Raw genomic sequence first — 15,403 nt, 5'->3', positions numbered from 1 at the left:
AAATATATATACTGATGATAATGTATGTCTATCCTTTATGGTGATTATGCGTACGGAAGTCAAGTTCACTTGTGTATTGTCCATATCAACTCGGGCACATGGTATATTTCTCAGTCTATCTTCTTTCCTTTTGCGTTGGAGGTGAGATTTTGATGTTTCTCCTCAGTTTGTCCCAAGCTGAATCTCTGTAACAGTTCCACAGCAAACAAGGGAAGCACCTGGCCAAGAGGAAACAGAGAAACAGTCCATTACTGTGTCTGTAAGGACATCTACTGGCCAAAAATATCACTCTCACGCGCCTCTCACACAGCCAAGATTCTGATCTTCATGTGCGAAATCCAGCTTTAGAAAAGTCCTGCTCAATTAATCCGAGTTTGTGTGTAAAATCAAAATTGTCATTGTTAACATTTTTTCATTGGAAATATATTTCTTAAAAGCAAAACAATTCCTATAGGTTACACATAATGCAGTAGAATCACATACAATAATGGTGAAAAGAACTTGAAAGTAAGACGCAATAAATGCTGAGAAAGTCACTAAAATGGCTGACAGACAGTAATCCTCCTTCCTGACATGTAATAATATTTGATTTAGTGTTAAGTAATGTCCACTGAGAAAGATGACGTCATTACTGATAGGAGCAGACCTTTGGAACGTTACCTTTTAAATGCCCTAATGAAACTAGTTACATTTATATTTCTAAACCACCAGTGGACATTTGGTCAAATATCTGGAAGTAGAAAGAACATTATTTCTTCATAAACCACCAGTGATCAGCTGCAACATTTCTGGCAGTGGAGTGAAGAAATTTGAAGAGGCTGTACAAAAATTAAGATATACTTGTAGAGAGTTTTAGAAAGACCGTGAATTCGCAGGTACACCCGCTAAGCACATTCATCAATCTATGTGGACAAACTTCTTTATACAAGAGACAATCTGACAGTGTCCTAATAAAAAAAGGGTTTATCGCAAAGTATGCAACAGCAAGCTTTTTATGTCCCTTTCCAACTCACATGTGCCATTATGAGCTTCCTGGTTTTAGGTACGTTCGGATCTGGATACTCTTCCCCAAAGCAGAGCTCGATCTCGTGTGAAGGTGTAGGCCCCTTTCCCTGTAAACTGTTCTGGAGTGCTGTAAATTATATATTCATATTGGTGATTTAAGAAGAAATGTTTTTTTTTTTAATTAGAAACATTCAGTTTAGAATTTTAAATTGTATGCATCTTGTGTAATACCATTTAGGAACGAGGGTACGTCCATCAGTTTGCAGGTTTTTTCACGTTCCAGTTTGTTTGGCCTGTCAGCATGCTGGGCCAACGGACCACTCCAGTACACCCTGCCCTGGCAGAAGCGCTTGATAAACACCCCGTCTGGTGCCACCCACAATAGCACACCCCTTTCCAGGTGACAAAGAAGGCGATTCATCGCTTCTGCCAGGCAATCTGGAAGAGCTGCAGAGCCTGGGGAGGGGAAAGAAAGCTGCTGGGCAGAGCAGGGTCCGTAGATCTGTTCATTTCCCAAAGGAACGTGACCCTGGAGGATGAAGCATCCGTCTAGGCTCTCCGTGATCACTTTCGTCACTGTCTGGCCTTGGTACAACAGTCTCACCTCCATGCGAAAGTCTGTGCAAAAAAAAAATGCAGTTAACGCCGATCAAGATCAGTGTGAAAGTACATACGTGCTAACGTCTTGATATCTATTTGAATAATTCTGATTTTCTTACCGGTTATATTGAGGATGGGACTGCAGAAATTTACTGGATCAGGAACCTGAATTAGATTCTTTTTCTCTGTTATCTCACAGTACATGTGCTCCCTCATCAGGTCATCTGAAGAATAAAACACAATGAGGACATACTCAAATCGGCAAGTTTGGAGAGCAATTGCTGATGTTTTCATTTTTTGCAAATTCACACATCCATGTGTTGTTGAAAATGATATTCAGTTGAGTTTAAAGCAAGATGATTACTATTTTGTCAATATACCAAACAGCAAGAGCATATATTAGTTGCTGGTTATTTGTATTTTTGTGGCGTACAGTTGTTGGCCACCCGTCATGTATTAATTCGTCTGGGATGAGAAGGTAGAGGGCACTTTGACAAACGACTATTTAAAAACATTGGCAATCTTTTTACCATTTTTAATATGGGTAAGTTTACATTATTTTATTGCTCTATAATTTTTAAAGAAATATTTCAAAACTACCAAGAAAAATAAATTAACAAACAGTTGTTAAGCAAGTGTACTGTTAAAACAAATCTGAACAGAAAATGTCCAGCAAATACAACAGGGTTTTCTGTAGATATGAAATGAAAATATGTTGGAATAATGTTGGGGGAGGAGAAGCACAGAACACCAATGTTTGAGCTGAATTAGTTATAGAAAGTACTGTAACCTTAAGATTTTTAAACATTCCTTAAAATATATCATCAAAAATATGACCAGGTGGAAAAGAGCAGATTAAAATCACTCAAATACATGTTATTGCCCATTTAACCTAAAACCATTGCAGAATCAGCTCTGATCAGGACAAAGTTGAATGTGGTCAGCTACAGGTATTAAAGTATATTAAAGTTTTAAAAAGATCCAGAGAGACCTGTGTTGAGCATGGACTATAACATAAAGCTACTTCTCACCAACTCGCTGCATTCTGCTGCTCAGATGGGTGAACAAAGTGTTTAGAATAATTAGGAAGTGTTTTTAGTTGCAGACTACGTGAAGAGTCATGGTGTGACAACTAAAGGAGCAACACCCATCGATTTTATTGAGGTATTGCTCGTATAAAACTACAGTGAGAAACCACAGGCAGAATGCCTCCACACTTTGTCCAAACAGAAATTAATCAGCATTTTATAATGTGTTACTCTATAAAACAAGGTCCTGATCTCAGGCCCAACTGATTCTCTCCCAAACACGAGGTAATGGCATACTTAGAATGTCAGATCACTAAAAAAAACAAAACAAAAAAACAAAACAAAACAAAAAAAAACACATAAGTTAACAAAGACACAAGTCAGAAAGAATATTGCTGATTATATATAGTTTGTTGGAAATAACATGGGCAAATTTAGAATACTGTCTCAGTGTAAGGTCATGTGAATAAATAGATCTAAAAAATCCAACTGGTTTAAATGTCAGGCTTTCATTTTTTTTGCAGAAAGAAAAACACTGCTTTCCAGTCCAACCTTATTAATCCTGTGCAGTAGAGTGTTATTAGAGTTATTTAGCAAAAGTATCTGCATCTAAGCCAGATGCCTTGACATTGTTGATGGAACAATACAACCTGACATTTATTGGTAATCTCAACCTCTACAGGAAAACATCAAAACATCTTTCTGAAAAGAAATGTGACACATGTACACTGCAATTTTATTCATATCACTTATACTTCTTTTTTTTACATTTTGTAACCTTATAAGTATCTATTTTGTATTCACACCGCTTTACTATCCTACCCTTAAATAAAAACCAGCCACTGCAAACAATTCCCTTCAAAAGTCACAGAGTTAGTAAATGGATTGCATCTGTGTAATATTAGATTGTAGCTTAGATACAGCTGTTCTGCGAAGGCACTTGCCATCTTACCAAGACATGACTGTCTATCTTAATTGGATAAAGAGAGCATTAATCAAAGAAGCACTCAAGATGTCCATGTTAACTCTGGAAGAGCTTAGAACACCCATTAGTCTGGACTTTAACATCTCTCATTTGAAGTTTGCTACAAGTCACATAGGGAACACACCAAATCTGTGGAAGAAGGAAACCTAACTCAAAAGATTTGGCCTACACGCAAAGCTCTTTTTACAGCTGAAATATAACACAGTTTGGGGAAAAAAAAATCTTTCAGAGGCTGCAAACATTTGATATCTACAAAATTTTTTCACAGACTTCAGTTATTTGCAAAGAAAATAAACAATTGTTTCTGAGATGCCCGAAGCTGTTAAAGACATCCCGAAAGACTTGCTAGTTCCAAAAGAAATGTTGACACAGGCAGCTGAATACAAATGAACATCTCACTATTCCAATTTATTTGGATAAAATATCCTTTTGCCTACCACTATGCTACACTTTGTGTTAGTTTATCACATAAAACAGATTCAGATTTGTGGCGATAGCGAGACAAAATGTAAAAAAGTTATGGCGCCACCGTAAAGGTAATTTGTCTTTTCGCATAATCAGTGCTAACAGACAAGCCTTTACAACTAACCAACAATTAACTAGCAGATATGCTTCCAGCTATTGTTGTGCTTGTTATGTGACCATAATCCCACTCTCTAAAAGTTAGACTTTGCTGCCAATAAAACAGGGTAGAAAAATCCTTTACCTCATTATCTAGCATGTGTCATATCGCCTTTCAAACATGTGTATCTGCTTTCAGAGTGAATTGCCTGACATTTGAAAACCAGCGCATGTTGCACAATAACAGAACCTATCAGAATCAAAACCAGAAGTGAAACCTAACTTATAATATTGCATTAGAGTCATTCAGTTGTTTTAACTTAAGAATGCAAGAGAAAGACCAAGAACGTCTCCCCAAAGACATTTGTGCACAAACACCCACTTGTGATATCCTTTTAGACTAAGGGAGTTTCAGAAAGGAGAACAAGTCTGGTTGATGTCATAAAAACATCAACATGCCTTAAAATTCAAAATTCATACCTTGAATATAAGTTTTATATAAACAAAACTAAAAACTAAATTAAAAATAAATAAATTACACATCAGAGAACATTTTTCACAAAATCATCTCAGCAGATCAAATCCTAAATTACTTCCAAAAACTTAATCTACATTCATCTATGATCATCCTACACATTTTATAGGAAAAGTATGTGTTTGGTGAAGCTATGACGCTTTAAAGTTACTGATCCAGGCATGTTTTGTATGTAAAAAAGGCCAGAAAAAAACTTTTTATTAAAACTGGTATGTATTATTTAGTTGGTAAAGTCTGTGTTGCTGGTGGATAGATGACGGAAATATACACGTCTGCAAAAAATTAAGAGACCACTTAAATTTATCGGTTTCTCTGATTTTATTTCTTATAGGTATTTGTTTGAGTAAAATGAACATTGTTCCTTTATTCTGTGAACTACTGAGAACATTTCCAATTCCAATCAAAAATGTAGTATTTATTTGCAGAAAATGAGAAATGGTCAAAATAACAAAAACGATGCAGTGCTTTCAAATATTGCAAAGAAAACAAGTTCATATTCATTTAGAAACAACAATTGTAATGTTTCAACTCAGGAAGAGTTCAGAAATCAATTTTTGGTGGAATGACCAGGAGGTTTTTCCAGTGGGGTTCAATGCAGTGGTCTCTTAATCTCAGTCAATTCAAAATGTCTTAGAAAAGTTCATTTATGTGTTATTCTAATTTTCAGAGAAATTGAATTTTGAGTTTTCATCGACTATGATCCATAATAATTCAAACTAGAGGAAACAAATACTGACAATTAATCAATGAGTAGCACTTTTTGAATTTAGTTACTGAAACAATTGAACTTTTCAGTGATATTCATTTAGTGGCATTTGCAGATGTGCATTACGGCCAAGAGGAATTTCTAGCATATTTGTGTTTGTAACTCTTACCAGCACAAGGTTTTTCTTCTTTGTGAGCTTGAAGCTCTTCCTTTTGACACTGAAGTGAGAAAAACAGATACCAAAGTTAAGGAAGCATCTAATAAAGATTGGAGCAGAAAGACTTGATCATCAAGATTTTCCCCTACCTAGCCTAAAGACATGTTTTCAGAAGGAAGATTTGCAGTTCAAGTTCAGTACTACTGTTAAATTAAGAAGCTGATTATATCTACCTCTTTTTACTATCACTGATCTTAAATTGACTCGTCATATATTCATAAATCCCTTTGTGAAACTCCAAATTATTCATCAGCTGTCAGAAGTGACCTTGATGTGAAGTGAGTTTTTCCCTGCCACCCCAACCAACCAAACCACTCAAACCGTCCACGCCAACCAAAAGTATTCATTGTGCCTCGAGACACATTTTATAATTGCTGTCTCGTTGTCTGTATGAGTGTATTTCTCATCTTACCTGATTTTCCGGATAACCAGGGCTTCTTGGAGATAATTTCACCTGCTTGAAGACATATTTTGTCTGAGGATGTGCTGTGAGAGAGAGGATAGTAGTGAGCACAAGTAAGCCCAGACACAACAGTTTGAATTCAGAAAACAAAACAGAAAAGACAATGTCAGTTTGACCAAAGCTAATTATTAGATTTTTTTTGTTGTTGTTGTTGTTTTGTTTTTTTTACCTCCCGGCTTTGACAAGCAGACATCCTGTTCAATTCGGTAGACCTTGTACGGTTCAGTGATGTCCAACTGGTTGCGTTCAGGAACTTCCTGGAAGTCGGTGCTCTTGTTAAGTGCACAACGGAGTCGGGTTTTCCACATTGTGGGATCAGCTCGATCCCTGCCTTCCTTGTATTTGCCTTTATACACGGCCCAGGCCTGCGCAAAAGGATACTGACTCAGAAAACTATCCCAAAAAAAACGTACTGTGTAATACAATGAGAAGTAGAGAACTTTTTTTTTTCTCATCATATTAGCTTGAATAATATCAATCCATAATATATTCGAATCCTAAATAATCAGACTAAAAAACATCAAAAACATATAAAACCTATTTTCATTTCATTTTTGAATATATAAACATTTCCACCTCGTTCCTAGAAAACAACAACACAATACATATTTGAACAGGTCACATCATAATTCAAAGCAGGATTTTCAAGGAGGAGATCTAGATGTGCAGATACTAGACGCACCAACCACTCAGTCAGAGATCAGAATAAGACAATTTCTCCCTAATTAGCTCTGATTATGGATCAACAGCTCAAACAATAATAAAAAAAAATATTCCTGTCTTATTTTTCCAGATTTGTTCAATAAATGAAAATCAGAAACTCCCACCATTTATTTATGTTAGGTTAATCTTCGTAACACCATAATTTGTCACATTTCACCAAATTCAAGGTTTTGGAAAGGTGCCGAAACGTCNTGAACTCAGTTTGGATTTCCTTCGCTTACCATTCGGAGGGAAAGCAATGTTTTGTCCCCATTTCAGAGCACAGTGAAATAATCTGGCTAAGAAACTGAAGACTTTTGGGAAAGTGAAACATAAAAAGTGTTGACCTTAAAGAGAGCCGCATCCTCCGTCTGCTTGTAGTCCTTCTTGGCTGCGTGCTTCCAGGGGATCCTGAACATGGTCTTGCCCTCATCCTCCCAGCACAGGCCTTCATATTTCCCACTCTCTACCTGAGCTACCAGCCACTCTTTCAGGTGCAACTTGGCTCCATCCATCTTCAGCACATGTTGCGTGTCACAAGAACAACAGTGCACGGTTCAGGACGGCTTCGGATAGGTTTACACCACTTTTACAAACATAAGATGCCTGTATTGTTTGGTCTATCACGCCACTCGAGCTCTCCTTCTGGCAAACAGAAAATAAAGGTCCAATAAGAAGTCAGCCAATGAAGCTGCTCAGTTTTACACCTACTGAGTTCATCGGAAAGTTAAATGGAGAAGTCGCAACTAAACTTCGGAGCGCTCCCACAAGCGAAAGCGAAAGCTTTGAAGCTATTTTTATGCTTTCGGTTTCCACACTTTGCTCTTTAGAACATTTAATCATTTCCAAGTAAGGTAACCTTGAGTATCTGATGGAATACTGTTGAAAAGATAAGCAAAAACTAAAATTAAGTGAAAATGTGTATCAGATATGCCGTAGATGTCTGCTTTCATTACAATAATTAAACTGACTTTAGAAAAAAATAAATAAATAAAAAACTTATCCCAAAAGCAGGAAAGGGAAAACGTATATGAAAGGTGTAATAATTACATATGCTAATACAGAAAAGGAGACCCACCTATTAATTAGTGCCTAGAGGAGAACATAAGAAAACCTCACACACAGTTAAGCAAGCACACACATGCACGCAGCCACTCATAACGAAACGTTCCTGTGAAAATGAAAGTATGTAGGTGGTCAAACTTGTTTTTTTTTTTCATTTTCTGTCAGACGCTCCTCCACCTTTCCTACATAAAGGGGATGCGACCTTTCTTTTAAGTTTTCATTTCAGCTCGTTGTAGGCGTAAGATGGGACTGACAAAAAAAACAATGAAAGAAAAGAAACCGCAAGTTTCATTTAGATGACAAACACACTGAACACTTTCCACCAGCAGATGGCGGCATAGAGCTGTGTCGTTTTTACGTAGTAGTAAACTATTGCGCAGAAACTTTATATCCAACCGTCCTATCGGCACACCTGTTTTACTGCCTGTAAACACAGGCGTCGATTCAGCCAATCACATTTGCATTTAGGGAACAGGACACTGTGAAGACGACTTGCTAAAGTTCAAATTGACTACTGGAATGGGGAAACAAAAACATTTAAGTGACTATTTAAGAAAAAAACAACAACAACATTATATTATATTAAATATGTTTGCTTGTTATTTTAGCCATTTTTACTTTGTTTCTTTGCACAGATAGGTTTGTTAAAAGCTTCATCCAACCTGATGGCCAAATCACTATCTAGATCTCTATATTCTGAACTCAAATACTGGAGCTGAAGACTTTGCGTCCCCTTCTTACTTCTTACGAGCCTTACACTAATACTTGAAGTCTGTGTTTCATGAGTAATTTTAGCAACTTTGAAGCACATCTTTGAAAATGAATGAGACTTTGAGAAGTTACAATTTCAGGAATTTGTGGAAGTTATATGGCACATTAGCCTGGCCATATGCAGTTCTGCTCGATTTAAATCTCGCTTAACAGGGCTTTCTCCCATTCACTTGGATTTCTCCTGTAGAATATCTACTGGGCAAATCAACAAACTGAAAGGGAAAGTTATGAACAATGTCATGTTTCTGTGCAAAGTAAATAGCGTAGAATAAGGAGCTGGTTTCTCCCAGGGTCAAGGTATTTGCCCTTTATTTTTGTCACATGAAACAATATGTCAAGAATCAGTTTTGCTGCCTTTGTCCAATTTTATTGTGACAGTTCAGCAGTAAAACATAGTTGAAAAATTGGAGCCCACTTTGGAAGAGCTTAGCCTGCTCTCAATAAATAGGTGTTTATTTTTAAATACAACAGATTGTATTACAGCAGAGAAGTACAAACCTGAAAACATTGAGCACACAGAACAAGATGCTTGAAACAGCTATTTGTATTTCTAAAAATGTTCCTAATAAATGAGGCAATGCTTATGTCCAAAAATAATACAGCATTTTATACAGGAGAATAAAATAAACAAATCCAAATTGCAATGCAGGAAATAAATACACTTGCTTTTTGTTTCTTGTTTTTTGGAAAAAAAAAAAAAAAACATAATATTTACACAATATTGTACATTGAGGGAATACAAAGTCCTCTATCTTCCTCTATCAGCCACATATTCATATATATAGTAAACATAATAAACTACAATGGTTATCATAATTGTTAAGATAACACATGGTTGACTGTGAATGAACAATTATACAGTACAGTCTATGCTTTATGTGTCTTGTACACACAGTAGAAAGCACAAACATGATTGTGTTTGTCGATGTGCATTTATGGGAAGAAATCATACAAGGAAATGTTCACTTTCAAATAAAGTAAGTAATTTTTTTTTTCTTGTTAGCCTCAAACTTATAAATGGAGCTCATGGTTTTTGAGAATGTTCTTTCAGCTATAAGAACAAAAATAAAAAGGAAAAAAAACAAAACAAAGAAAGATCACAGATATAAATAAAATAGAAAGCTGATCATATGAAAAAGTTAGGTAAAATAATTTGATTAATTACTTTTAAGATAAAGTTTTACAACTCATGGCATTGTCAAAAAATTTGACAAAAATTATACAAGTCTAAAAGAAGTATCTCCACATATTCAAATATGATCCTGCAGCATCAAGTCCTTGCAGACCTTAGCAAGTTGTAGCATCTTGGGAGAAAGCAAAGACAAAAAAACAAATAAATTGTGAAGGCATGAAAGGAAAGCACACAAGTGGACTTGTTCTCTGTCCCTCTCTTCTGTTGTCTATATTGTATCTTGTTTGGAGAATCACAAAGGAGGACATTAGTTTGCTGCTTCCTCTCTGCGGCTTGTTAAGACTTTATCCTGTGGCAGTGAAAATAAACTGAGTACAAATGGGTTTTTAAATTGAAACATTTCTATGTTGGTAGAGCGGGTTGCGTACAGCATATAACAGAATACGGAAGAGGACTGTAGAGTGTTACAGCAGACAAATATACTGCCTTTAACTGTTTCAGATTAAAACAGCTAAAGAAAGAGCTAAAGAAGAGATCTGCAAATTTCTTAACAAAAAGTTTAATTGATAAATAATATTGATTTTCATCAGTAAAAATCAGTAAAGAACAAAGAATATCTATTTATCTGTTATTTAAACAGTGGTCGTAATTTCATATTTGTTTAGTTTATTTATAAAAAGTGAGTAGCTGAATGAACATCTTCCACGAGCTCATACTCAATTTTTAAGTTGGATTTGTTTTGTAAATATTTGCTCCATTTTATGAACTTATGGTACTTATGGTCTTTCTCATTTGCCGCTTAAAATGACAGCAAAGCCAGGAACTACATGTTTATTTTTATTTTAAACAGACTTGGAGTTGAATTGCCCCTTTAAATAGAGTGAAATTCATGTTTGGCCTTACAAAAGTGTGTCTACACGAAATGCACAAGCTGCTTTCCAATCCTGCAGCATTTTAAACGAGCGCCCTGTCGATTCTCCTCTCATCATGTGCGTATGTGTGCGTCCCTGTGAAGATGCTGGTGGTTCAGTGACAGCCACAAGCTCTGACGACCATGTTGCGGTACTTCTTCAGGATCACATTGGAGCTGTCGTCAAAGTAGAGCACAGAAATGGCATGGAGCTGTGTTGGCGCACAGCAAGGCTTAGGAACCGACTCAGGATTAACAAAATGAACCTAGAAGGGAGAGGAAGAGGAGGAGGAGGCCAGTTATGACAACATTTCTTACACACAAATCTCAGCTTTTCATGATTAATGCCCCAGAAAATCTGAGCCTGCAATGTTTGTGTCCCAAACCTTCCACGGCCAAATAAGTGATGAGAGATCTAAGGCAGCACATGTCTGTTGCGTTTTCTTCCTTGGTTTTACAGCTACTCACAAGTGTTTGTACAATGGCGTGGTTTGTGGCGTTCATGTAGGAGTTCAGCGGGAAGGCACACTCTCCCTCACAGTAATATGCAGCATATCCTTCAGGAGCAATGATCCAGTCCTAAGAGAAAATGACAGAAGAAGTCCAGACAGACTTATGGGTTTTCTTGTCCTTTTTGTTAAGCTTTGAAAACTGACTCAGAGAACTTGTGAGACAATTTTAATTTCTATCCCTACATGGGGATATGCAAACATAACATAACATTGTTAACTTAAAAAAAAAGTAACAAAAATGACTTCACAAAGCTGCCCCAAAAAAGAAAGGCTAAGATTAAACCCCAGATGCGAGTTTGCTCACTGTCTGAGTTCCTCATGTTTCCAGAAAGAAACAAAAAAAAAATGTTTTAATCTAGTCACATTTTCATATTTTAGGCCAGTAAAATGCTGGACTTTGTGCCAATTTCTACAGTTCCAAGTAATCTTGGCGAGTATTGTTTTTATACCTGCCATCCTAAGTCACGGAAACTGACGTAGAGCTCATGCTTCTTGCACGCCTGCTTCTGATCAGTGCTGCTGTTTTCTAGGGACATAACAAAGACAAAAGCAGAGAATACACATTAGTGCGTTCAGTATAAAAGTACAGATCTATAGTCCACCACAAACTTCTTCAAGCCCCCTGGAAGGTTTTCAACATTTATCACATGACTATCAACAACAGCTGAGATTTGATCTAATAGTCCAACTCAAAAAGAGCTTAGTTTGAATTGGAATAAAAATTGCACAAGGTTGTCAAAATGTAAAAGTAAAAGTGGGGCATGCATTTTTTCTGTTCAGCCACCTGAATACACGTACTTGCTGAACTGTAGGTACTGAATATTAACAGACTGAAAATTCTTCCAATTCTTTTTTGCAAAATAGCAGATTTAATGAAAGATATCCTTAAACAAAACTGTTCAGGTAATGCCACGTGTTAATTTATTTATTCCTATTTTTAACTCCTCCAGAGCTTTATCCCTAGCCTGTCTGTTGTGTTCCTTGGTTTACATGTTTATTGTCCTCTATAAAACTTTTGAGGCTTTCACAGAATTACTGGCTCTATCCTGAAATTAACCTCCACAGAGATGGACTCTGTTTGCTGGTTAAGTGACTTCTGGAAGCAATCGGTTGCAGTTTGTTCACCAGATTTTAAGAAAAACATCAGCAACATTTTTAAGTTTTTTTTTTTTTTTTTTACTTTTGGAAACCATGTATTATTTTCCTTCAGTTGGTGGTTGCAACTTGACAAAATGCAAAACAGTTGAAAGGGTATGAAAACCTTTACAAGGCTCTGTAAATGTAGCAAGTGCTTAAAAATATACCTGTTCAAGCCAATAGCTGGGAAATGACCTCAATATGTTGCATCATTTTAGTATCATCATTTAACTAGTTTAAATAAATGGGCCACCATGCTTGGAGGTCAGTCTGCTGGGCTTCGAGTTTCCATTAGATGAAACAGATGTGCACACAACAGATCTCAGCCAGATTTACAACGGAAGACTTTTCATTTTCGCTCCTTTCTTCACTGGTTTTAGCATTCCTTTTTTTTTTTTTTTTTAACAACACAGAAAAAAGAAGAGCCTGTTTTCTATCCATAAGTATCATTCTCCTCTTCTGGTGACCGGTGAGGTTCTGTGGTGCATTAGCTCTTGAAAGGGGCTCATGTTGGAAATGATTATGAGCGACTGGTTCTCATCATCCCGCTAAAGACCACTGGTATCCAAAGTTCCAAACAGACCCATTTGGCCCATGTGTCCAGGGCCTGGTTGCCCCACAGCGCACTGCAGATGTGTTCCACCATAAAAGCCTGTGCTGCCTTACCTCCAAGCGGGAAACTTGGCCCCAACCGCTCTGTAATGCTCGAGTAAATAAACAAAGACAGCAGAGCACTATTTGAAGCCTTACAGTCTAATGTTTCAGGACTTCACATAAACACAGCACACTCACACCCTCAAAACAAAGGTCTTTAATGTGTCTCAAATGCTGAAACCTTTCAGTGTCCTTTTTGAAAATGTTGTGAGTCTGTATGCTGTGAGTACACACGCAGAACCAGGAAACTATTAAATAAGTGCCCTTTACTTTGTTCCTTCAGTGGGAACAGATCCATACGGTGCCTTGCGGAAGCATTCTCACCCCTTGAAACGTTCTTAATCCCATGTTATAATCACAGACAGCTCTGTGTTGCATCGGGATTTTTTTTTTTTGTGTGTGTGTGACAACTAGTAGTGCATAAATGTGAAGTGGAAGGAAGTTTCTTAAGGCTTGGATTGGTTTTACATAAACACATCCACACAAAAGGGATTTTTTTTTACTGTTCCCCTTCAACTCTGATGACTGTAATACAATGGAACCAGCTCCTTTCATAATCAGAGGTGTTCAGAAAAAAAAACAAAAAAAACAAAAAAAACAATTGAAGTTTAATGTAGAACATTAGCGAACAAACAGGATTATTTAGACCCTGAAACAGAGCAGAAAAAAACATTTTGAGCTTTGAACATATCAATAAGCACTCTTTGTTCCATCATCTGAAAATGGAAAGAGTATGGCTACTAACTGAGCAAGAACCAACCATGAGCCCAATATGAGAAACATGAGAAGTGCGCTACCAGCCTTTGGCCCACATACAAAACGCTATGCGTGTGAAGGGAACACAGCAAATGTGTGGAAGAGGTTGGTCAGATTAGACATGCAAGCAAAACAGTAAGTGTGGTTTAAAACTAACACTGAACATCACCCTGAACACACAAACACACAGGAAAACTAGTTTTTGGAGAGCATCATACTGTGGGTATGATCCTCTTTGGCAGGCACAAGAAACTTTGTTGATGGGATGGAGGACGGAGCTAGCGACAGGAAAAATAAGGTGGCTTCAAAAAAATAGGTGTTTCAGTGTTTAAAATGTCCAGTCAGTGTTCAAACCAAAACCAACTTAAGTATTAGGGTTAAGACTTGAAAATGGATGTTCACATATATTCTCCATTCAGTTATGTTTAGCTTGAAATATAAGAAGAAGCAAAAAAAAAAAAAAAAAACTGTAGTCCTTAATTGTAGAAAACTGGCAGACATACCTTAAAAGAATTGTAGATGTAAATGCAGCAAAGGGTAGTTATTATAGAGGGTAAATACTAATTTACATGTGAAAAATATATATTTTTCTTCCATTAGCTATGAGTTACTTTATGTAAAATAAACAAACGGTTGTTGTAAGGAACCAAAATGCCAAAAACTTCAAATTGTAACAATATTTTTTTCCAAACCACTGTAATGGACATGCATATTTCAGTCCATGAATTTGCATGATAGTCTACATAATGAGCACACACTTTCTGTGTTTACCTGCAACATTGGTCACTCTGAGAGCCTCTTGGCTCCTTGCCCCTTTGGACCGGTTAGGGTTGCGTTGTTTGCCCCCTCCGGAAGCTGAGCGGATGCTTCGCAGGTGCACTTCGGTTGCTTTGAAGAAGGCCACCATGAAGGGCTGTTTGCTCTGAGGTCCGGTGCGACCAATTAGCCCGGCCACACGAGGATTGATACTCTCTCCTGTTTGGGCGACAAAGTACAACAGTGCTACATGTGTCGACATATCATCTTATTTGGGAAAGTTTAACGTTTAAGCTTCTAAAATCAAGTAACTGCTGTGCTTGTAGCTTATCTCCTCTGTGATCCTTTCCTCAGTGAAACTACTTTGGATGGTTTTACAAGCGAGATTCTCTTTTTGTGAATTCCTCTCCCTTTTTTTTTCCACCCTCATCCCTTCTCTGCCTTCTCTCCAGTCCCTGCTGGCGACAGAAGGTCGTATGCACTTGTTTGTACACGCTCCCCTATAAAGCTTCCTACACAGTCTAACCTACAATCACGCGCAGATGAATCCGACGTGCCCAGCCCACCCTTTGCACAACCTGAAAGCAGTATCGTGTCTGTTTTCCTCATCTAACATGTAACATCCTGTCATCCCCAGCGAAGATATCGTTTTGTACATTGTCTTGCACTGAATGCTGTTTGTTGGGAAAGTTGTGTGGAGGCAAAACATTTGTGCCTCCAGATAACTAATGCCTCCTAAGATAACACGGGGTATTTTTCCGCATGCCTGCTAATGATGCTGAGGGTATGACCGATGATGACGCTGATGAATGATGAGGTGATGACAGATGAAAGGCACAGTCTGATATATCTCCTCTGCACTGAAAAAAATAACTCTTTGGATTAACATAAAAAAATCATGGAAAGAT

The 15,403-nt window shown here is 37.2% G+C and overlaps 2 protein-coding genes across 3 annotated transcripts; both read right to left on the bottom strand.

Annotated features, from left to right (window-relative positions):
* Positions 1-14: 14 nt before the first annotated feature.
* irf10 (interferon regulatory factor 10) lies at positions 15-7,970 on the bottom strand. Of its 2 annotated transcripts, XM_007566288.2 has the most exons (9): positions 7,881-7,970; positions 7,150-7,447; positions 6,270-6,465; positions 6,050-6,123; positions 5,590-5,638; positions 1,725-1,829; positions 1,237-1,623; positions 1,014-1,132; positions 15-218 (listed from the first exon to the last, which is right to left on the bottom strand). In XM_007566288.2, the coding sequence occupies exons 2-9, from the start codon at positions 7,315-7,317 to the stop codon at positions 111-113; spliced, it is 1,206 nt and encodes a 401-aa protein (XP_007566350.1). In that variant the 5' UTR covers positions 7,318-7,447; positions 7,881-7,970; the 3' UTR covers positions 15-110. The 2 variants fall into 2 exon arrangements, with proteins under 2 accessions (XP_007566350.1, XP_007566348.1); XM_007566286.2 differs by lacking the exon at positions 7,881-7,970 and having other exon boundaries at positions 7,150-7,587.
* A 1,083-nt stretch (positions 7,971-9,053) lies between these two features.
* On the bottom strand, positions 9,054-15,304 carry LOC103147780 (bone morphogenetic protein 7-like). The gene is made up of 4 exons (XM_007566284.2): positions 14,511-15,304; positions 11,642-11,718; positions 11,149-11,259; positions 9,054-10,946 (listed from the first exon to the last, which is right to left on the bottom strand). The coding sequence occupies exons 1-4, from the start codon at positions 14,755-14,757 to the stop codon at positions 10,797-10,799; spliced, it is 585 nt and encodes a 194-aa protein (XP_007566346.1). The 5' UTR covers positions 14,758-15,304; the 3' UTR covers positions 9,054-10,796.
* Positions 15,305-15,403: the final 99 nt, after the last annotated feature.

Source organism: Poecilia formosa, unplaced genomic scaffold (assembly GCF_000485575.1).
Source record: "Poecilia formosa unplaced genomic scaffold, Poecilia_formosa-5.1.2 Scaffold190, whole genome shotgun sequence".
Taxonomy (NCBI): domain Eukaryota; kingdom Metazoa; phylum Chordata; class Actinopteri; order Cyprinodontiformes; family Poeciliidae; genus Poecilia; species Poecilia formosa.
This window is presented reverse-complemented; position numbering and strand designations above follow the sequence as displayed.

Coding starts and splice junctions, on each gene's coding strand:
- LOC103147780 (XM_007566284.2), bottom strand. CDS start 14,757: ATGTCGACACATGTAGCACTGTTGTACTTTGTCGCCCAAACAGGAGAG. Junction 11,719..14,510: donor CAGAGTGACCAATGTTGCAG/GTAAACACAGAA, acceptor TTATGTCCCTAG/AAAACAGCAGCACTGATCAG. Junction 11,260..11,641: donor TCCGTGACTTAGGATGGCAG/GTATAAAAACAA, acceptor ATTTTCTCTTAG/GACTGGATCATTGCTCCTGA.
- irf10 (XM_007566288.2), bottom strand. CDS start 7,317: ATGGATGGAGCCAAGTTGCACCTGAAAGAGTGGCTGGTAGCTCAGGTA. Junction 1,133..1,236: donor CGTACCCTCGTTCCTAAATG/GTATTACACAAG, acceptor TATAATTTACAG/CACTCCAGAACAGTTTACAG. Junction 219..1,013: donor GGAAGCTCATAATGGCACAT/GTGAGTTGGAAA, acceptor CCTCTTGGCCAG/GTGCTTCCCTTGTTTGCTGT.